The 19516-nt window shown below is 37.8% G+C and overlaps 2 protein-coding genes and 1 non-coding gene across 4 annotated transcripts; all 3 read left to right on the forward strand.

Annotated features, from left to right (window-relative positions):
* Positions 1–13266: 13266 nt before the first annotated feature.
* Trnam-cau (transfer RNA methionine (anticodon CAU)) lies at positions 13267–13338 on the forward strand. The gene has a single exon. It is a non-coding gene; the product is annotated as a tRNA-Met (tRNA).
* Positions 13339–16060: 2722 nt separating this feature from the next.
* Positions 16061–17407, forward strand: LOC128261577 (CXXC-type zinc finger protein 1-like). 2 transcript variants are annotated; one of them, XM_052995347.1, is made up of 4 exons: positions 16061–16126; positions 16189–16262; positions 16321–17071; positions 17135–17407. In XM_052995347.1, exons 1-4 carry the CDS (start codon positions 16094–16096, stop codon positions 17405–17407), a joined length of 1131 nt encoding a protein of 376 aa, XP_052851307.1. In that variant the 5' UTR covers positions 16061–16093. The 2 variants fall into 2 exon arrangements, with proteins under 2 accessions (XP_052851307.1, XP_052851306.1); XM_052995346.1 differs by having other exon boundaries at positions 16095–16262.
* A 67-nt stretch (positions 17408–17474) lies between these two features.
* Positions 17475–18404, forward strand: LOC128261578 (NKAP family protein CG6066-like). The gene has a single exon (XM_052995348.1). The coding sequence runs from the start codon at positions 17475–17477 to the stop codon at positions 18384–18386; it is 912 nt and encodes a 303-aa protein (XP_052851308.1). The 3' UTR covers positions 18387–18404.
* Positions 18405–19516: the final 1112 nt, after the last annotated feature.

A 19516-nucleotide genomic window follows, 5' to 3' on the forward strand; every position in this document is an offset into this window, starting at 1 on the left:
ACAGTGGCTGATATGATAACCATATGTGACAGGCACTAAGCTCCCAATTCGTACAGTTCTTAATTGCGCCAAAAATATGATCATTTTAAAAAAAAAAACCTATTGATCATGTAAAAACATAAATAGTAAACAGGCAAAAATGCCAATGTCATTTATGTGCTCTTGAGACTCATACGAACTGATTATCCGTCTCTCACATGCTTTGCATTTTGTATAAACACACTAAAATCCTACATTTAGAAACATGTACCTTATGATTTTGGTTAAACACATTCTGCACTATATTTGTATCTTAAAAAAGAGTTCAATTTTAAATCCCTTTGAAATCTACTGTCCGTGGTATATTTTATTGGAATTTTTATAGCAGTAAAATTGAATTAATTTTTACAGTAAGTCAGTATATAAATTCTGGCATAAAATTATTAAACAGTTCAAAACACATTTTAACAGGTTTTCAATTTAATGTGATTCTTTTAGCCCGAATTTCAAAATACAAGCCCAATATTACTTATCCTCTTCTTGTTGCTGCAATCTTAACGGTAGAACAAATTTGTGGATCCGAGCACCCTCATATCGGGCACTTGATGCTCTATTTACCTGCCCCAGGAGAAATATCAAAGGCGAATCAGCCGGACCCCGAAACTGCTGTAGAATTGCTCCACCTGCCGTGGGCTTCATTGAGGTCCTGACAGGTGGGGGTGGAGTAGAGTGGAGTGACTCCCAAATGGACTCACATACTCTGCTTACACAGTGTGGCCAAATCCCATCGGCTAGAAGAAGGTAAATAAATGTGGCCACAACTGGGAGTCATGCAATGTGGAGAGGTGACTGGGTGTGGGTTTGTGGGTGGTGACCGCAGGATGGCCCTGCCCGAACTGTCGAACTGTCAGCTGCACTGTCATCCTTCGTTCCCCGGAGATATCCTGTTGACATGCCATTGTCCATGAGTTTTCTAGAATCAGCAGCTTTAAATGTATTTCAGGTCAAAATCATTTAGCCAGGCTTCAAACGCAGCCTGCCTAGTTTTTGATCCATTTTAGTCTCTATTTTTTTTTCCTACATTTTGTGCTATTTTTTTCCTGTCTCCCTTTGTTTTGTGGAGGCGGTCCAATGAATTGGTGTAAACACTTGGGGCGTCATTCTGTTGCCATCGCAAGTGCTTTCTGCTGCCGTTTCCTGACATTCTGCCTGCAGTGCTTAGACAATGGTTAAGCGTTGCCCGTTGTCGCCTGGTTAAGCCCGTTTTCCCCTGGGAATATTCATTTTTAATAGTCGAGCTAGTGGGGCTGCAGACTTTTTAATTTATCTGCGTGACTGGTACGCATTTTCCAGCTCCCCCAGGCATGGGAACAGGATGCAGATGGAGCTGCACAGGATATTGCGACATTTAAGTAAATATCCCAGGCCGAGGCACGTCAACGACTTCTAGTTGTTGCATTGTTGCCAGCAATTGTGTTTGCCGATCCAAAATCCAACCCAAAGGTAAAGCTCACGGGACCGAAGGGCACAATTGAAATGTCATCTACACACCTGCAAATTAGTTAAAGGCATTTCCCCCCCATCACATCTGGGCTGCATAAGCAATTTTAGGCCAACAATTGATAAGGTCTTTAATGAAAATGTTACTGGCCTGGGAAATTCCTTCCGTCTGTCCTTAACTTTAAATGAAATGCATAAAATTGTCATAAAGTGTCGCATTATACATGCGCCTGTCAAAATTTATGACACTGGGGTAGATTAGTTTGCAAGACGGCATTTGTTGGAACAATGAAATAATTTCATGGCTACGCAAGTTACTTTTAAATTGTATTTGCTTTCTTCCTTTCAATTGTTTACCATGAATAGAGTTATTTAACTGGGAATAGATTAAATGTGCGTACCTTAATGGGTTTCAAAAGATTTCAAATAATTACTGTTTTCAATTAGCAATGAATCGTTTGCTCAGTTTAAGCTTATTTAAATGTAAAGATAATTTGAGATGTAAGCTCTTGAATTTGATTTGAATTTGAAAAGGGAGAAAATAGGAGAGGTGTATTGCAAAGTTATTCTCTTTCTTGTTTCGTTTTAATATTTTAAAATGCTTCCACATTTGAATAGGACTTTGTACACTTTTTTTCTCTCTTTGAGAATAGTTAGTATAACCTTAGTGAAATTATTTGTATTGTGCATATAAATTTTCAATGCTTAGGAGGACCTCTGCTAATTAATGGAGATCCCCTGCCCTTCCAGGACCAACTTGTATGACTAATTTCATTAGATGATTCAGGGCCAAAACCTGACGGAACTTGGCCCCATCTTGCCTCCTCCAGGAACAACAAGTGGCCCCATGTGCTCGTCCTGAAGTGGCGGCGCTACACTAAATTGCTTTTAATTATGCTAAAAAAAGAAGACAATAATAAAACAAAAAAACAGAGAAAATATGGGAATAAGAGTGAAAAGCTCCCGCTGTGCGCTTTATGGCTCCTGGCATACTTCACAACAGGCCGCAGAAGGAGGCCCGGACCGAGGACACTCGGTTTCTAGGGCCCAGGACCAAGGACCCCGAGGGGAGGCAGTTAAGTTTGGCTCTAGGTTTTGGGTTGGGGCTCCGGCTCCGGATCCAGTTTCAGCTTCAGTTTCACTTCGGTCTGCAATGCCAAGCAACAGAGCGGAAATGAATTGTTGAATGCGAGGACTGGGGAACTTTTCTATGGTGGTTTATGAACAATTCGAGTCAAAGTTGGTTGTTTTATTGCCTTCATTATTTCATTTGTTTCAATTAGCGACAGCTGTTTAGAAGCGGGTAAAACAGAGCCGAGTCTGCGATTCAAATAATTCTAGAGTGGTGTAAGGGTGAATCAAGGTGTCAAGTTGGGTTATTAAATTGCAGGTCTTTTTATTGCATCTCATTTAAGATTTCCATCTGATAGAGAAAACTGTGCCACCGAAACTTTTTAAATGAAATTGAATCTTAAATGTCACTTTATTTTTTACCATTTAAAAGCTCTATGCTTATTCGTTATTCTTTATTTTGCTCATAATTTTACCTAACTATTTAATTAAATACATATTAAAGTTTAATGAAAACGGCAAAACTTTCACTAAAAGCCATTTTGATATGCCCCATTAATTACGTAGTACTTTGCTAAATATTCCACCAACAATGTCCTGCACTTAAGCGGTGTTAAACTTTTATACATTTTACCTGACATTATTAAATTTCAACTTACCAAAAGAGACAAACAAAAAACGTCGCCAGGCAGGTGAAAAATGGGTCTAGAAATTCAATAAAGTACGTGGCCAGTGTACAGTGACTCTTAAACTGCATAAAAAGTTGTATACATTTGGTTCTCGTTTGGCTGGTGAAGTACTGATAGTTAAGGAAAAACCGCTTCGGCATGCTCTAGGCATTTGCGCTGGTTTGCAATTCGTCCTGTGAAACCTGATTAAATATATATAACGTGCCCTGTTGTTTAAGCAAATAATTTCTGAACTTCTCTTGAATGAAATCAAACAAAGGAACATGCATCTGAAAAGCCACAGCCGACTTCATTAACAATACAAACAGCAGCCGCATTTCTCATTTCAACAACAATTTGTTTTGCCCCAGACCGGACCCTTCTGCCACCTTAGTTACTTTTGCAGGCGAGGTTTGGGCTTACTCATGCGCGATTCTCGAGTTAAACATGGCATAAAGCGTGAGGGCATAGGTTTAGTGTATATGTTATAGACCTACGAGTAGGGGACGTACGTGGTTTGGTGACTTTTGCATACGAGTATTAGCCGAGAACTAGTTGGTAAGTTCGCTGCCAAGTTCCCAGTCGTGTCACGCGCGCCCTGCGACTTCTTCTGCCATCTTTGTTCGCACTGTCAACAATGTGTAATTTTACAAACTTGTATGCTGGCTAACTAACATCCGGCATCATGATTGCATCAACGGCCAAACAGAATTCGAAACAGTCGCAGTTAGTTGGGGCAATCATAGAAATGTGGTTGTGTTTGAAATATAAGAAATCATTTTCATGTGTATAAAAATATATACAAGTATCTGTGTCGGAAATGGCCAGTTATCAGTTGTTTCTTTGTCAATTTAAAAAGAAACAATCACACTTTAAATTCAAACAAAATCAGAACAGTATAATTTAAAGAACAATATTAATATCGGATCCAAATTACCCTAAACTAAGATTGGCCTACATTATTGAAATATCCTTAAACATTATAAAAACTAAATAATACAAAAAAATATTATTGTTACTATTTTAACACAACATTAGCATATTATGTATATCAAACTTTTGTCAGTGCAGCATTGACAGTGAAAATATCCATTTTCCTCTTCTTATATTTCCGAACATGAGTTGCTTATGTTTGCTTTAATTTCTCCACTAAAAAACATGACTGAAAATTCCCGAGCAAGAACAAATGCGGTCAGAGGGTCGCCCTTGACTGGATTCTCCCCACAATAAGGACTTCTGCCAGATGACAACCCAAAGTGTGGACTAGACAGACAGGCGGACGGGCTGGCACGTGCCTGCACATAAATATGTATGTAAAACAAATGCTGGAAATTAAATTGACTGAAATTTTATGGCCAAACTACGTGAAAGGCAGCGAAATGTTCGCATAATTTGTGAACAATTGACAAAGCCAAGAAGAAGCCAAAGACAGAACAGTGCTGGAATTAAAGTTTCTCATCTAAAGACTTTAAGTTTAACTCCTTGGCACACACAGTCTGTCGAACGATGCCATAAAATTCACTAACGATCTGCAGTCAGGCAAAGGATGTTCTCGTTCGTTCGGCTGTCCTAGCTGTAAACTAACTGAAATTATCGTAAACGAATTTGTTATCTCTGGGTAACATGACAACCAGCTAAAACAATAAAATTTCATCTTCCGCTTCTGGGTAAAATGAGAGAGAGATTCAAAGGCATCCGCGTGCAACGGCTGCATTTTCCATTCTTTGGGCCAAAATGAAAAGCGAAGGGAGAGCCGGAAAATCGGGGAAAGCGAATTCGTTTGGAAGGCAAAAGCCAAAAGTGTTTGACAGCAATATATGCGCCAGGCTGTGCGAGTACTTAGTGCACGGCCATGACTGAAATTATGTTCGCATCAGCAGATATTTATGCAGCCTAATGCGTTTGGCTCAATGGGACTCGTAGATTTATGGCTTCGGTTGGCATCGGTTGTGCATTCCCAAGGAGTGTAAGTTGGCCAACCGAAAATCCCTTGATTTTCCGTGAGGTTTCCTATTCTTTTAGACAAGCTTTTAAAATAAATATTTCAAATGGAAATTCCATAGTTTTTTGTATTCATCTTTACTTGATAATTTAAAAAAATCGTAAATTACTTTTACATGTGTTCTAGGATTAACTGTGGAATATACATATTCTTTTGTAGGTTGTAATGTTTTCTATCAGTTATACAAAGCCAAACAACAACAAACAAAGAATGGAATAATTCAGTTTTAAATTAAAAAAAAATTGAAGTCTAAAATTTGTTCATTGGAAAAGCCAAATAAATATGTTAATAATAACAATATCATGCTTTTAGTTTATTATAAGTAAGTTTATATTTTTAAAAACAATGTTACATTGGAATATTTTAATATTTTTCTTTGGGTGTAGAACTCATTTTTTTTTGTTATTGTCTAAAATAATATTGTACATTTTTGTGAGGAGGAAATATTTTTAATGATTGAGACATTTTTTATCCTATTTTTTCTCTGTTGCCTTGGGTAATTATGTGACGGCTTGTACAAGAACATGTTAACAGCTCCGTAAAAAACACAGTAGCAGATAATGGTAACAGGCAATCGCCTTAAATAGACAACAATGTCGACGAGGGGCATGATACAAACGTCAGATAGGAAATCTGTGGCACTATTTCAGGCAACTGAGACATCGTTGGGGCAACATTATGGGGTTCAAAGGGGACCTGGGGCCTAAAAGCCGCTTGGGGGATAGATGCGGGCGTCTTGTTGCAACATCGGCGATGTTCTTGGTACTGCTGATGGCGCTGGGGGTGTCTAGATGTTTGGGTGCCTGGGTGCCTGGGAGCCACTTCCGGCCTGAATGCAAGGCGAACACAAACAGAACCAGCTGGCGAAGGACTTCCTTCGGTCGCCAAAGCAGCAAGAAGTGCCCTGTTCGCCCAGAGATTGGTTTGTTATTCGTGTATTTGCCGGCATTGTTGACCGTCCACTTTGAGCACGTGGGATTTGTTTTGAGGTCAGCCCCGAGAATTCCGGTTAATCAATGGGGAGTGCTGAGTTTGCCTCAGCATTGAATAGAATTGAGCAGCGCATCTCAAACGTGAAGCGCAATTCCGACCTGAATCTTGTGGCTTGGTGCCCTTAAATTTCCTGCTAGAGAAATGCAGGCACTGAAAGAAAATATGTAAACTGATTTCAAATTATATTAGTAGTACCTTCGAAATCACTAGGGACTTGCCTCGACTTATAAAGGTGTCTAAAAGTATGCAGTACGCAAAGAAAGTCGCCTTTCGGTGATTAAATCTTAAATATTAAAATTATTAATTAATCATATCATCCAATTTTTAATAAATACTAAAATCCGCTAAACAAAAATTAAATCTCTGACTTACAAAATTTGTTTGTGGTGCAACATCCATCATCATCCTCGGCTTTTATCTCTGGGATTGTGTGATCCTGCTGACCGCGTGAGTTTTTCATCTGCGTTGCCTGATATTTGGCTTGTCAGAAGTTATATAAGCACATGTCACGTCCGGGGCTCCTGGATGCGGATATGTGGGTGACTGGGAGTATGTGTGGCTGTGTGTGTGGTGTATCCTGGTGACAAGGTGTTGGCTTTCACGTGGATTTTAGTTGCCGCGCCCGGCCGCCATCGCATCGCATCGCCGCACCTGTCGTGGCCGTGTGATTAGCCAGGCAGCACGTAGCGGACCTGGCATCCAGCCAGATGCTTCTTCAATCAGATGTCAATTACGCTAAAGATTACCCGGGATTTGCGGCTCTTTTGTCCCTGGTCTTCTTTGAGGCAGGATTATGAGTGCTTTGGGACTATCTGCCATCTTTACTTTGAATGCATATGTACACATGCGAGTAGCGCCCACGGTCATGTCAACAAGTCAATTGCTTACCATAAATTACTCATACGCCCCATTGAAGCGGCCGCCTGCTATCATTATTATTATCCCCCGGGGACCACTTGGTTCTGCTCAATAGCAGTGTATAAATTTGTAACAAAAAGATAAATAAGGCTTCCTGCTGTGGCGACCTTGAGAATGACGCAACATTCATTACGCTCGGATCGATAAACATCTTTGAAAATTTATAGGCAGCCCAACTTTAATTAAATAGCCTTTGAGCATATACAAAATTCTTTTCTCTTTCTACCTCATTGGTATAGCGTATACTGTTGTTTAAAACTCATAAAAACATATATTACTAATTTAAAAAACAATGGAAAGCCACTTTCCACAATGCCTGCAAGGGCGGCAACAGCTTGCTGCTTAAAAATCATTGTAAAAAGTCGATGAAAATTTAATCGATATGCAAACGCATATAAATTTCAGAGAATATGGCCAGCAACAGTTGGCTTTAATGGATCCGATCCGCACCGGAAAGTTGCCTACTTTTTGTCGCTCACTTTTAAGTTGTGTGCGGATAAATAAATGTACATATATTTGAGATGCTTGAACGGGGGATATATCACTACATATCCGCATTGTAACCTCTTCTTTTTTTGGGGATTCCCACCTGCTGGCAACCGGCAGCAGGCAAATGTAAATAAGCATAAAATCCAATTTATGTTGGCTCCCTGCGTGTTTGCACAGCGTCTTCTGCTTTTTGGGAGCATCTCCTTCGCTGCTCATGTCCTGTCAGGATACGGAGAGAAAGGGGCTGTCAAACCCACTCGAAGATTTGCAATCAACGCCTCAGGCAAAAAGCAGGCAGGTGAGCATCAATTGAAACCGTTCCCCTTTTGATCTCCTCCACGTTCGTTTGCTCTGACAGCCGAAAGCTGAACTGAAATTCAGCCAATTTGGGTCACTCAACGTGCGTTGAAGGAGCCTTTAAGAGAAATGGCAAGTTACGTAATAATTTATGATTGCCTCATGTGGCAGGGAGGTGCAAAAAAGGTTTACTGCCAACTGACAACAGACTTTTGCGGCTAATCTAAATAACATAATCTGATTTGTCAGGCGAAACAAAAAAGTGGCAAGCAACTGACCGGGAGTCGCATGTGTTCCCACTTGAGTTGAACACATTTGGCAACGTCATTTGCATATTTGACTTGATAAAAAAGGTTTCATACTACGGAGCATGTTTAACAAGTTTTTCTTTTTTTCTTCTCCACTTTTGGACATCTGTGAAAAAATAGAAAATATTTTACAGGAGGAAAAGATTTTTCTAGAGATTATTCGACTGATTACCATTGATGTTTTTTTTTTAATTTAAAAAACTATTTGTTTTTAATCTCCTTATTTAGTTAAATAAATACATCGAAATTAAATTGTGTTTTAGTGCTACTTTTCTTAGAATTCATTTTGTTGATATTATTTTTTGTTTGTTGATATACAAATGCCTAACCACATTTTTGTTTGGCCAATCTATTAGTTCTCAACGTGTAATCCACTTGATTGCTATTTATTGAATCTTTTTTGTTAAATTTTACACTCCTTTTAGGTTCAACAATGTGGCTGAATGCCCCAGATTACCCCATATTATTCGATTGCTTTCTTTGCTAAGCAAACTCAACCAATTTTAGTTACCGACTCATCTGTAAATGCATTACCAAGTGCACACATGCATTTGCGTTGGAGTGCGATTGCTTGTGAACTTGTGTGAGCAGGGTGCATACTGAATTGCACCCCACATATTTCCTCTCTCTCATTTGAGTTTTGTGTGGAAAATTGTGTGCACCTAGAAAATAATAGATATGAGGGCACTGTTGATTGCTGAAATTTGTGAGTTATGAGCTGGCTTGTTATGGCTCCATCTGAATGGGTTTTGGTACATATTTGGGCATTTGTAAAATGGTTATTAAATTCTAGCATTCTCTTTATGTGTGTATGTCCTGGAGGTATTTTCAATATTCTTGATATTCTTCATAATTTTTGAGCATAAGACCAATATTCGTAGGAATTTATTCTAATTGTAAACTCTTAACTGATGCGACAGCTGTCGCAAGTGTCTTCAAATCGATTAGCATAAAACTGATAATAAACTAAACTTATGTTGTTGCCAAAGAACCAACAGCTTGAACATCAGTAGAATCGAATGACATGAATCTTGTCTCGAGAAAATGCTGGCACACATTTTGCTTGACAAAAAACAAAAGCGAACACAACAAAAACAGCTTTGTTTAAGCACTCTCGTCCCCACTTTTCAACCACCTTTTCGACTTTCTCTGCCAGCCAAGGACACTTTAGCCTGCCAAAGATTATCAGTTCCACTTTAAATTATTATGATGGCACTGCCATCACACCCGAGTCCGCCCAACAAATTACGGCTCGTCCTGGAAAAAGGAGCATCTACAGACCCAAAAACAAAAGGGAGCGTATATCAATTTTGTGTTTTCCTTTGCTTTCGCCGCTTATCTTCATTTCTGGGGCACCGTCGGGTTTATGGTCAATTTTAGATTTTATATTCGCTGCTTTCGGTTTCTTATTGTTTTTCCGCGTGCTCTTTCCCCAACCCCCGCCACAGTCGCGTATTTATTTTTGAATTTTGTTCCCATTTTCGTTTGATTTTATCAGCGTGCAAGCAACTTGTTTGCTTTCACTTTGCTTCGCCTTTGTTGCAGTTTTATTGGCTGGATTTTAAATCAATTGGGGTTTTTATTTCGCCCTAGTCTTTGCTTTTGCTATTTTCAATTTGTCGCACAATATTGAGCATTTTTGCTTTGTCAAAGGAAAACAATCTTAATAGATATATGGAGTTTTATTTAGCATATCGAAATCCTTTAAAAACGCCAAATTTAAATCATTATTTTTCTTTAAGCAATAGATTGATTTTAAATGAAATTTCCTTAAATCAGCCATTCGTATGGCTTTTCTGAAAATATTTGATAAGCTTTTTGCTGCTATTTTGCAACGTTTCTAAATCGAAATGTAAATTTTCCATTTGTCTAGCGCTCGAGATTGATGATAGCTGATACTTTAATCCGCTTTTGTCTCCAGGTTTCGCTTTTTATGGTACAACACAAAAATTTCAAATTTCTTAGCTTAGATTGTTCTGCATTGCTTTTGGCATTCCGGTTTTTGTGTTGTCTGTGAATGTGTTTATTTTGGCTATAAATTAGGAGATAATTGTATTAACGCCGTGGTATGCAAACAATTAATATAAATTAATTTGATTTTTGGTCTAGACAAAGATTAATCAGTGTTTAGGGATGTTTAAGCAAAGCTATATTAATTTGAGTTAAATATTTTTCGAAGATACATTTTTGTATTTTGTTTTCGACTGTGTAAGCTAATGTAAAACCCTAATAATATAACAATTTTTGACCACAAGGAAAACATCATTGTTTGTTATTATGATAAGCTAAGCTCTTAACTTTTTATTCAGTGTTAATCTGCCAACTTATATTCAATATGCAAACGCTTTTAGTTAATTATACAACACCAGGAGCCAATGTCAGGTGCCTGAAGTACCATGTCATGTACAATAACCGTTAAGTGTATTATGGTTGTGGCTACAGCTACGGGCTGTGGCATTTATGACGGTCTATTATAATTTATGGGTGCGATTACATCCTTTGTAGTCATTTTGCTTAAACGCGCATTAAGCCCTTTTACCCAAAGAATTTGGGCAATAAATTGTATTTACAATTCAAAGGTTTTTTTTTTGGGCGTACATATTATGGCTGATTCTACTTTAAAAAGAGCACAATAAATAGATACAACCTTTTTCCATAAAGGTTAAATGAAAGAAAATGTTCGTAAATTTGCTAACAATCCAAAAGGAGCATCAAATAAATAGACATCCTTTAGCCTTCAGCATTCGTCTTGCAATAATTTCAGAATGTCCTAATGAAGCACTAACGATCTGTAAGCTAACAGAATGTTTAACATAGGGAAATTTATCCAAGGAGAAAGTTTGATAGACTTATCCAACTGTGCAACATGTTCGCTGTAACATGTTGCAAAAGAAAAAATCCTTGTATTTGTTTACGCATTGTGTGGAACTTGTCACAGATCCAGTATTTTAAAGGTTGAAACCTGTTGCTCATTATTGGCCGAAATAACTAGATAGCTTACTAATTTTCAAAATTTCTTCTATTCATATTATTCAATTAAATTGGTAAATCTTAAAAGTTCAAAACTTTTCATCTACCAACCTTCCTACTGAACGCAATAATTAAGTCATTATTGCGGCAAGTTTTTAATTGAAAATTATGATGAAATTACTATCAACGAGTAAGTGCATAAGTGTGTTGTCTGCTGAAAATTGTCGCATCGCACATAAAATATATATACATAAAGCTGGTAATGACTCTGGCAGACACACAACGTCCCTGGGAAACATTGACGAGCCACCGCACTTTCTAAGCGAAACTTTTTCATTGCCCTTGGAGTGCAACTAAGTGGCAGGCATTGAAATTAAATATGTCAGTGCGTGTGTGAATAGAAAATTAAATTACTGCGGCCTCAGCTTGGCAACAAGGTTGGTTTTGACATGAAAAAAACCCTGATATGTAGGCAAAATACTGCTCTATATAGAAAAAAATGTTTGTTTGATGTGTATATATATAAGTTATATCAACTTTATTTTTAGAAATCCACTAAAAAATAAATTTTTGTTTGAATACCACTCCCATTTTATATTAGACCAGTTATTTCAAGTGAATTGGATGCCTTTGAGTGAGACCTCAGAAAACTAAGTCGGGCATTTGACAAATTTAAAGAGGCAACGTTATGGCTTCTAATGAAAGTGTTGGAAATCAAAGATAAATTGTAAAGCTACAATACGAAGCTGTTTAGTCAGACTTACCCTAATTAAAAAAAAAAAGTAAGCAGACACTTCAGTGGTAAAAAAGAAACTATCAGGGTGCAACTACTGTAGAGTTTAGCGCCTAAGCTGTTGTCCGTGGACAGATTTTTTACAAGCTTTTCGCGCCTGTGGAAACATAAAATGCCAGCTCCATTGGTTCTTGTTATTAAGAAAGTATAAAAAGGCGAAGCAAACTTTTCCATTCGCTCATGGGCTGTCAGACTTGGCGGTAAAAGGAAAAGCGAAGTTTTTGTTTTTAATTTATGAGCCACAAACAATAACCTGATTATGAAGAACATTTACTGGTCAGCAGCTGATGAGTTTGAATGCCATTATCTAAAGTAATCATTATTAAAAGAAGACAATAACTTGTTATTTTTTTTAATTTCTTCAATGTCTATTCATTTTATGGGACATAGATTATTCAAAAATCCTTCAATAAAATTTTATGTGCTCCCGTTTTTGTTTGGAAACCCACAACATTCTTTTATGGCTTAATAAGCATTCATTAGCATTTTTATGATTTAATTTTCCAAATGCATTGCAATCAGCAGGAAATGGTTTATATTTATAGATTCCGCACATAAGAACCTCATAAACAGATTTTACGTCTCTGTTTTGTTTTGTGTCTATTTAAAAAAAGAAATAAAACAAAATGTAGATTTTAGTTGGGGCCTTTACAGTCAAAAAGTTTACATTTAGGTATAGTTAAATTATGATAAATTGAATAAAGCATTTGGTATTTTAATAAGTTATTTAGTCGAATGCTTAAGTGTTTGCTTCAATGTTTGCGCATCCGCGTTTCCTCTTCTCATATATATAAAATAAGCATTTTCAAGCTTTATTTCAGCACTTAGAGAATTCTGGACTTTCAAAAAGTGGTCTTGGCCAGTTGTTTGCCGAATGTGTTCGACAGTTTGACATACATTTCCTGTGCGTCATATGGGAAAATAAAAATGGTTTACGACAGTTTAAGTTTATTACTAGCTTTGGGAGAAGTGTACTTGTATTTGCAAACTAACAAACTTCATGATATCTTTATAACAAGACGAAAAGTGTAATTTAATACTCGACATAGAGAGCGTAATTTAAATCTCGAATAAAAACCAAAGAAAAGGTGTAGAAGTTCGTTGTTTCTGAGGGAACCAAGAAATATTTATGTTTCACCTCAAACCGGTCATAATCTTTTTTAGTAAATATACGAGAAAGTTCGATAGCACAGCTTTAATTTGCGTAATTTATTGCCTAGGTTCTTTATTCCGTTTTTCAGCCATATGGTCAGATTTTTATTTGCATAACTTCGAACAAGCAGAGTGGCGCAGTGGAAGCGTGCTGGGCCCATAACCCAGAGGTCCGAGGATCGAAACCTTGCTCTGCTATCGTGATGCTCTTTTTTTTTTTTTTTTAATTTAAATAAATAAGAATTCAAAATAAGCAGTTGCTATTGACTTTTTGAGCAAGTGAAATAGTATGCCAAAAAGGTTTCAATTTTGGGTTGAAACAAAGTATTTAAGAATTGAATTTCATCTATTTATAATTTATAATTTATAAAATATTTGTATCATATTTTTTCTTTCTTATAAAGGTTTCTCCCATTTCTAACGAGTTTAGAATTCCATATTTTAAAAGAAGATCACTTTAAAACTAATATGTAATACGAACGCAAAGCGTATTAACAAATCACCGAAATGTCGCTTCAGGAAAGGCAAGAATCTCAGGAATTCCCTGATCCCGCTCACAGACAGGATTCGCCTTTCGTCTGCAGATTGGCCAGCAAATGCAAATTGTGCTGAAAGCCAAAATCTTTAATCAGAACTTTATTCTGCATTCTATTCACCTGCATGTTCATACATACAGTATGTGTGCTTGGCATTTTTTTTATCTCTGGCTGCAATTCGATTCGGGTTGCCTCCTTCCTTGTGTGACGCAAGTAATTTTATTGCTGCCTTTTGACTGCTCAAAGGCATGTTCCTTGGCTTTCAAATCGCTTGCCGATAACATTTTCCATTTGCCGACAGAACGTACCACCGAAATTTATTTTGGGCCGTTAAGCAAGGAAATCGAAGTTGTGGCAGGTGCATTTCCCAGTGGGGAATCGAAAACTCTTTCACCATTCCCTCGGATGAATATTAAATCAAGCTTAGCAACATTTATAGAGGAAAAACGTCATGTATTTAAAATCCTTTTTTTTAGTTCTTTAATATTTAGAATCTGCTTATGAAATTATTTGCTTTTACTTTTATTTGATTTTATCAAAGATTTTTAAAGTAAACTTTGAAAATATTTTTGCTCGCATTTTCCTAACATCTTAATGCCTATTTCCCTATCATAAATCTTGACCATTTTTGACTTGCTCAAAAGCCATGTTTACACAATACTTTTTACGGGTTTTGTGCTGCTGCCTTTTAGCCTTAACATTTGTTTTTGTGCACCTGCCAATCGTAAGGTTTTTTAGGTCAGATGCCCGTCGCTCTGCGGTCAGAATGCAATTGTTTTCATCTGCTGTCCCAGGCCTTAAAGTGTGATGGAGCCATCTCGTTTTTTGCCCAGCATGAGCGCACGCCGTGTGTGCACAATTAATCAAACAACGGGCAAAAAACAGAGTGCAAAAACAAGAAATATTCAATTATTCATACGCAATGTTAAACCGAATGTGTGCCACATAACCACAAACAGGCGTCGCCCAACATAATGTTGATAAGTGTAAATGCCATATGTAAATGTTGTACGTGCCACGCCCATTTGGGTTTTGGGGGCCGCAAAAAAAAAAATTAAACCAGAGTGGTTGTGACATAAAAATTGAGTGGGTTAATATTTTTGGTAGGAAAGGGAAACCAACTTAATTTGATCGGAAGAAAACTAATTGACTGTGTCAGGTGTCCATTGTCTTTTCCTGAACGAGCATTCGCTCTATTTTTCATGAATATAAAAGTTTTTAATGTAGGGGTAGCTGTTTTTGTTAAAAGTTTATATTTTATATAGTAAACAAGCTATAATAATTTAAATTACTATAGGAATCTGTTAAATATCAAAGTTGATGGTCGCAGCATTTTTCAAATTTTAGCAACCCAGAGGATGCTAAAAATGTTATCGAATTGCTAAAAGGCCAGGGTAGTTGCTCTTTTCTAAAAAAGAATTAAGAAGGCAACAGTGGTCCTAACATGAAAGTAATCACTCAACTTTTCTTAACCACTCTGTCTAAACAGACTTTTAAATATGTAAAAATTAAAATAACGCTTAAATTAAAAGGGAAATTAAGGTTACATTAAATTCTACCAAACTTTAGCATTGTCCCAAGTGAAGAAAAGGCGTATTTTAACTATCTAAATGGCAAAATCCAGGCACAGGATGGAAAAACGTTAATGGCACCACTGGGATGGAGCGCCGAAAGTACAAAAAACAGAAGGAAATAGATAGCACACATAGTGGGTGGGTACAAAAACAGCATTAGGTGAAGGGCTCTGGTTCTGCAAAATTTGTTGGCCATGTGGGTAAACAAGAGAGTTAATTGCTTGCACGAGTACAATTTGCGATAAGGAACCACACACAAAAGTTATGGAATAATTAAATGTAAGCTTATGGCTCATGTTATTGGACAATTGTTAATTGGAACCACAATTTTGTTTATTAAATAAAGGTAAATGATTGACAAACCATTTTCGTGCCAATTTTCCTCCATGTGGTAGTGTAGAATAACATATTTTGTGTAACTTTAACATTCTTTTATGACAGATGATGCAAGGCCTTAAAGATCCCAGTTTTGCAAGTCATACTAGCCAAGTTCATAAAAAATTTACCGCCAGGCAGTGAGCTGGTAACATGTGCAGTCGTAAATAAATTATTCATGACCACAATAAGAGGAACAAAATATGATGAAAATTGCAGCAGAGCACATCGAAGTTGAATGCATTTTCAGTGCTTTCGAAGAGACCAAAAGACAATAAAAAATATTTTGTGGCATGGTTTTTGTTTTCGCAATCGCCCGAGTTCTAAATGCAATTGACAATTGGGAACAACATTTCGGGATTTGAGATTTGAACTGAGGCAACTGAGCATGCGGGTCGTATCACTCAAATGTGAAGTATCATTGCACATAGCAAAATATTCGGTACCGAAAACATTTGGTAGTCAGCAATGCCAGTAGTGCATAGGAGAATAATTGCAGAAGTGAGTACCTTATTTTAAGGATATATATGTATATTCACCCGACTAATCGAACCTTCCCAAAGGACTCGGATCCAATGACGATTCCTACGGAGCTTTACTGCATTTGTCGGCAGAGCCATGCCAATGGATTTATGATGTAGGTAGCGGTTACCCCATATATCCTTTACTCTGACTTAATTCCATGTCCTCTTCAGCTGCTGTGACAACTGCAACGAGTGGTTCCATGGAGCGTGCATCGGCGTAACTGACGAAAAAGGTCACACATATGACTCCTTCTATTGCAAAAGATGCCGTCTCAGGAATTCCCGGCTGAGATGCACCTTCAAAAGTAATCCAATCAATCCTGCTGTTCCCAAGGAGGATCCCAAGGAGGTTTACAAGCCAAAAACATCCAGAGTAATCAACTCAGCCGGCGTGAGGCAGCGACCACCCATTACTCGCAGGAAATCCATGTTCTGCTTGTCGGCAACTCACAACCTCGAAATGGAATCGGCTCTTCCGGAAAAGTCAAAAGCGAAAACCCCTGCAGCTGTCACAAAAAATCCAAAACAGGGCAGCAAGGCCTCAAGTGCAGAGATCCAAAAACGAGCTGCCAAGGAGATGGAGTTAGAAGTGGCCACGAATATTGACCCAAAAGCAATCGAAGCAGCCAGGACGACGGATCCAAAGTCGGTCAAAAAGACCTACGAAACGAAGGAAACGCAATGCAATTTGTTTCGAGAGTTGGCAACAGAAGCCATTGATGATCAAAATCCGCCGGGAAAGTCCGGCGAGAGGGGCATCTGCTTCGCCAACAGCTGCAATGTGAAGGCTCGACCGGATTCCAGATACTGTTCCGATGAGTGTGGCAATTTCACCGCCCTCACGAGGGTGTTCTCCTTCGCGCCCCAATTCGTTCCTGCTTGGGCATTAGGATGTGATGGTTCGAGGCCCAAGGATTTGATGGTAGGAACGCTATTTTGGCTACCATTTGCATTTGATTTAATTTTATTTATTTAAAATTTGCAGGTTGTGAGCACTAGTCAGCACAACATGCTTACGGAAAACGAATCGGAAAATAGAGATGTGTCAAGGGAAAGTTCACAGCCAACTGAGCTGGAAAGGAAAGCCGAATCTGAGGCTAAAAGAGCAAAAGAAGATGTAAGAGGCAAAATTGATTATTCCTCCAGAAGAAAATCGAGATCTTCACGATATCATAGTCCCAAATCGGTAAATAACACTGATATTCGCCATAGTCCAGCAAAAAAAAAAACGAATCCAGGAAGATTTAACCTTAGCTAAATCAAAAAACTCCAAAAAGTCAATAGCTGAACACAAAAATGCTGATTCTGAGTCAACACAAAGTTCAATGACACAGCCAAAAGAAAACAGCAAAACTACACATGGCCACCGAGCAGAGAAACGATATTTATCTCGTTGTTCTTCTGAGGAACCCGAAATAATACCTTCCAGACGTTCGAGGTTACATTCTAGGGAAATAAATACTAAGACTCCTTGTGCGTCACCTAAATCTTCCAAAAATAAATACAGATTCCAAGAAGATTTAACCTTAGCTAAATCGAAAAACTCCAAAAAGTCGATAGCTGAACACAAAAATGCTGATTCTGAGTCAAAACAAAGTTCAATGACCCAGCGAAAAGACAACAGCAAAACTACTCATAGCCACCGAGCAGAAAAACGATATTTATATCGTAGTTCCTCTGAGGAACCCGATATAATTCCCTCCAGACGTTCGAGGTTGCATTCGAGGGAAAATAATAATACTAAGACTCCTTGTGCGTCACCTAAATCTTCCAAAACAAGTTACAAAACATCTAAAACGCTACCTAACTCACCGAGTCCATTTAGAAACATTCCTGAACAAAAAACTCAATCTGTAAAACCATTTCCTAGTACAGCAACCAACAATTCCTACTGTCAGTCAAAAATAGCTAATACACAAAACAATACTTCTGCAAAAACAACAGTCGATCATGTAAGGAAAACTTCTAAACAAAAAAACCAAAACATTAGTCGAACAGCAAGCCCCGTCCCTTCACCCAAGCGCAAGAAATCAAAGTCTGGGACAGCAGACCAAGAAAATGTGGCGATCTATTGTGAGCCAAAATCAGAGAGCGAAAAAATAAAGGCGATTAGTGCCATAGTATCCACACTGTTGCCCGAGCAGAAGGCCTGTTTGGCCAGAAAGAGGATGATGATGAAGATGGCCATGGAACAGAAGGTGACTACCAGGAGGAAAAGTCTAAGGGACATTCGATAGGGAATACTGAAATACATATTCTCTGTACTTATAATTAATACGAATAAATCAATTGTTCAACATACATTTTGTTTTGTAGAGTGCAAAGCAAGGACGTATATTTTCTGCAGCTGCTGTGAAATCAAGCAACCTTTTAAAAATAAATCGTTGAAAGTGGACCAACGAAAGTTTCAATTTAGGCACGTCCCCTGGGCGTATACGTGATGTGAACCTTCCATCAAATTTCCATCAGTCAATGGTTTGGAACAATGGCAGAAACAAAAAAACCAAGCTAAGCTTGAACCAAAACGAACATTTGCGTCTCTGTTCTGCATTTGAGATTTTGTGATTTTGTATAAATATTTTATTATTACACTCGCCACATTTATCTTACAGAAACCTAAAAAAAAAACACAGAATGAATGAATTATTTCGGTTTGCTTTTGGGCCACATTTTGATTTGTTTTCGGTGTTGCCGATTTTTCACACGTTAAGAAAGTTATTTGGCCGCCCATAAAATTGATAAACGAGTAAGCTTTTGTGGGTGTCCTAAGGATATGTTTTTATTACTCAGTTGGTACTTTTTTATCGAGGCTTATGGGCTCTACGAATGTCATTTGCAGCATTTTCTTTTATTTCATTATTCATTTCTAGTTTACCTACCTCGCCAATCATTCATACCCCATGTGTTACAGCACTGAAATAAAAAAAACCGTGACAATGATTGACAGTTTTGCGCAGTCCTTGCATCGCAATTGAATATTTTTCCAGACCCCCCGAGTCCAGCGCAACTGTCGTAAAATATGGACATAAAAAACATTGCAATAACTATATAGATATGGCCACTAAATTTTGCATTGCACCAACTGTGAATTCTCGCTGCAAAATAAAACCGAAGTTTTATACCCAATTAGGGAACCGTTTGCGGGGTTCATTAATGTTTGATAGCTTCACTTTTCGTCTCGTTTTATCCGGAAATCCAAACTTTGTCTGTCAACTTTTTAAGCCGATTGCAGAAATTTGAGTCGCACGGATTTCAATCTTTAAAATAATCTTATTACCGTCAAGCTGCAATATGATATTATTGTCTTTTCGTCGCCTGGGTAAGCTTGTGTTTAATTTTCCACTCAACAAAAAATATTACGTTACTC

This window comes from Drosophila gunungcola, unplaced genomic scaffold, assembly GCF_025200985.1.
Source record: "Drosophila gunungcola strain Sukarami unplaced genomic scaffold, Dgunungcola_SK_2 000001F, whole genome shotgun sequence".
NCBI classification, from domain to species: Eukaryota; Metazoa; Arthropoda; class Insecta; order Diptera; family Drosophilidae; genus Drosophila; species Drosophila gunungcola.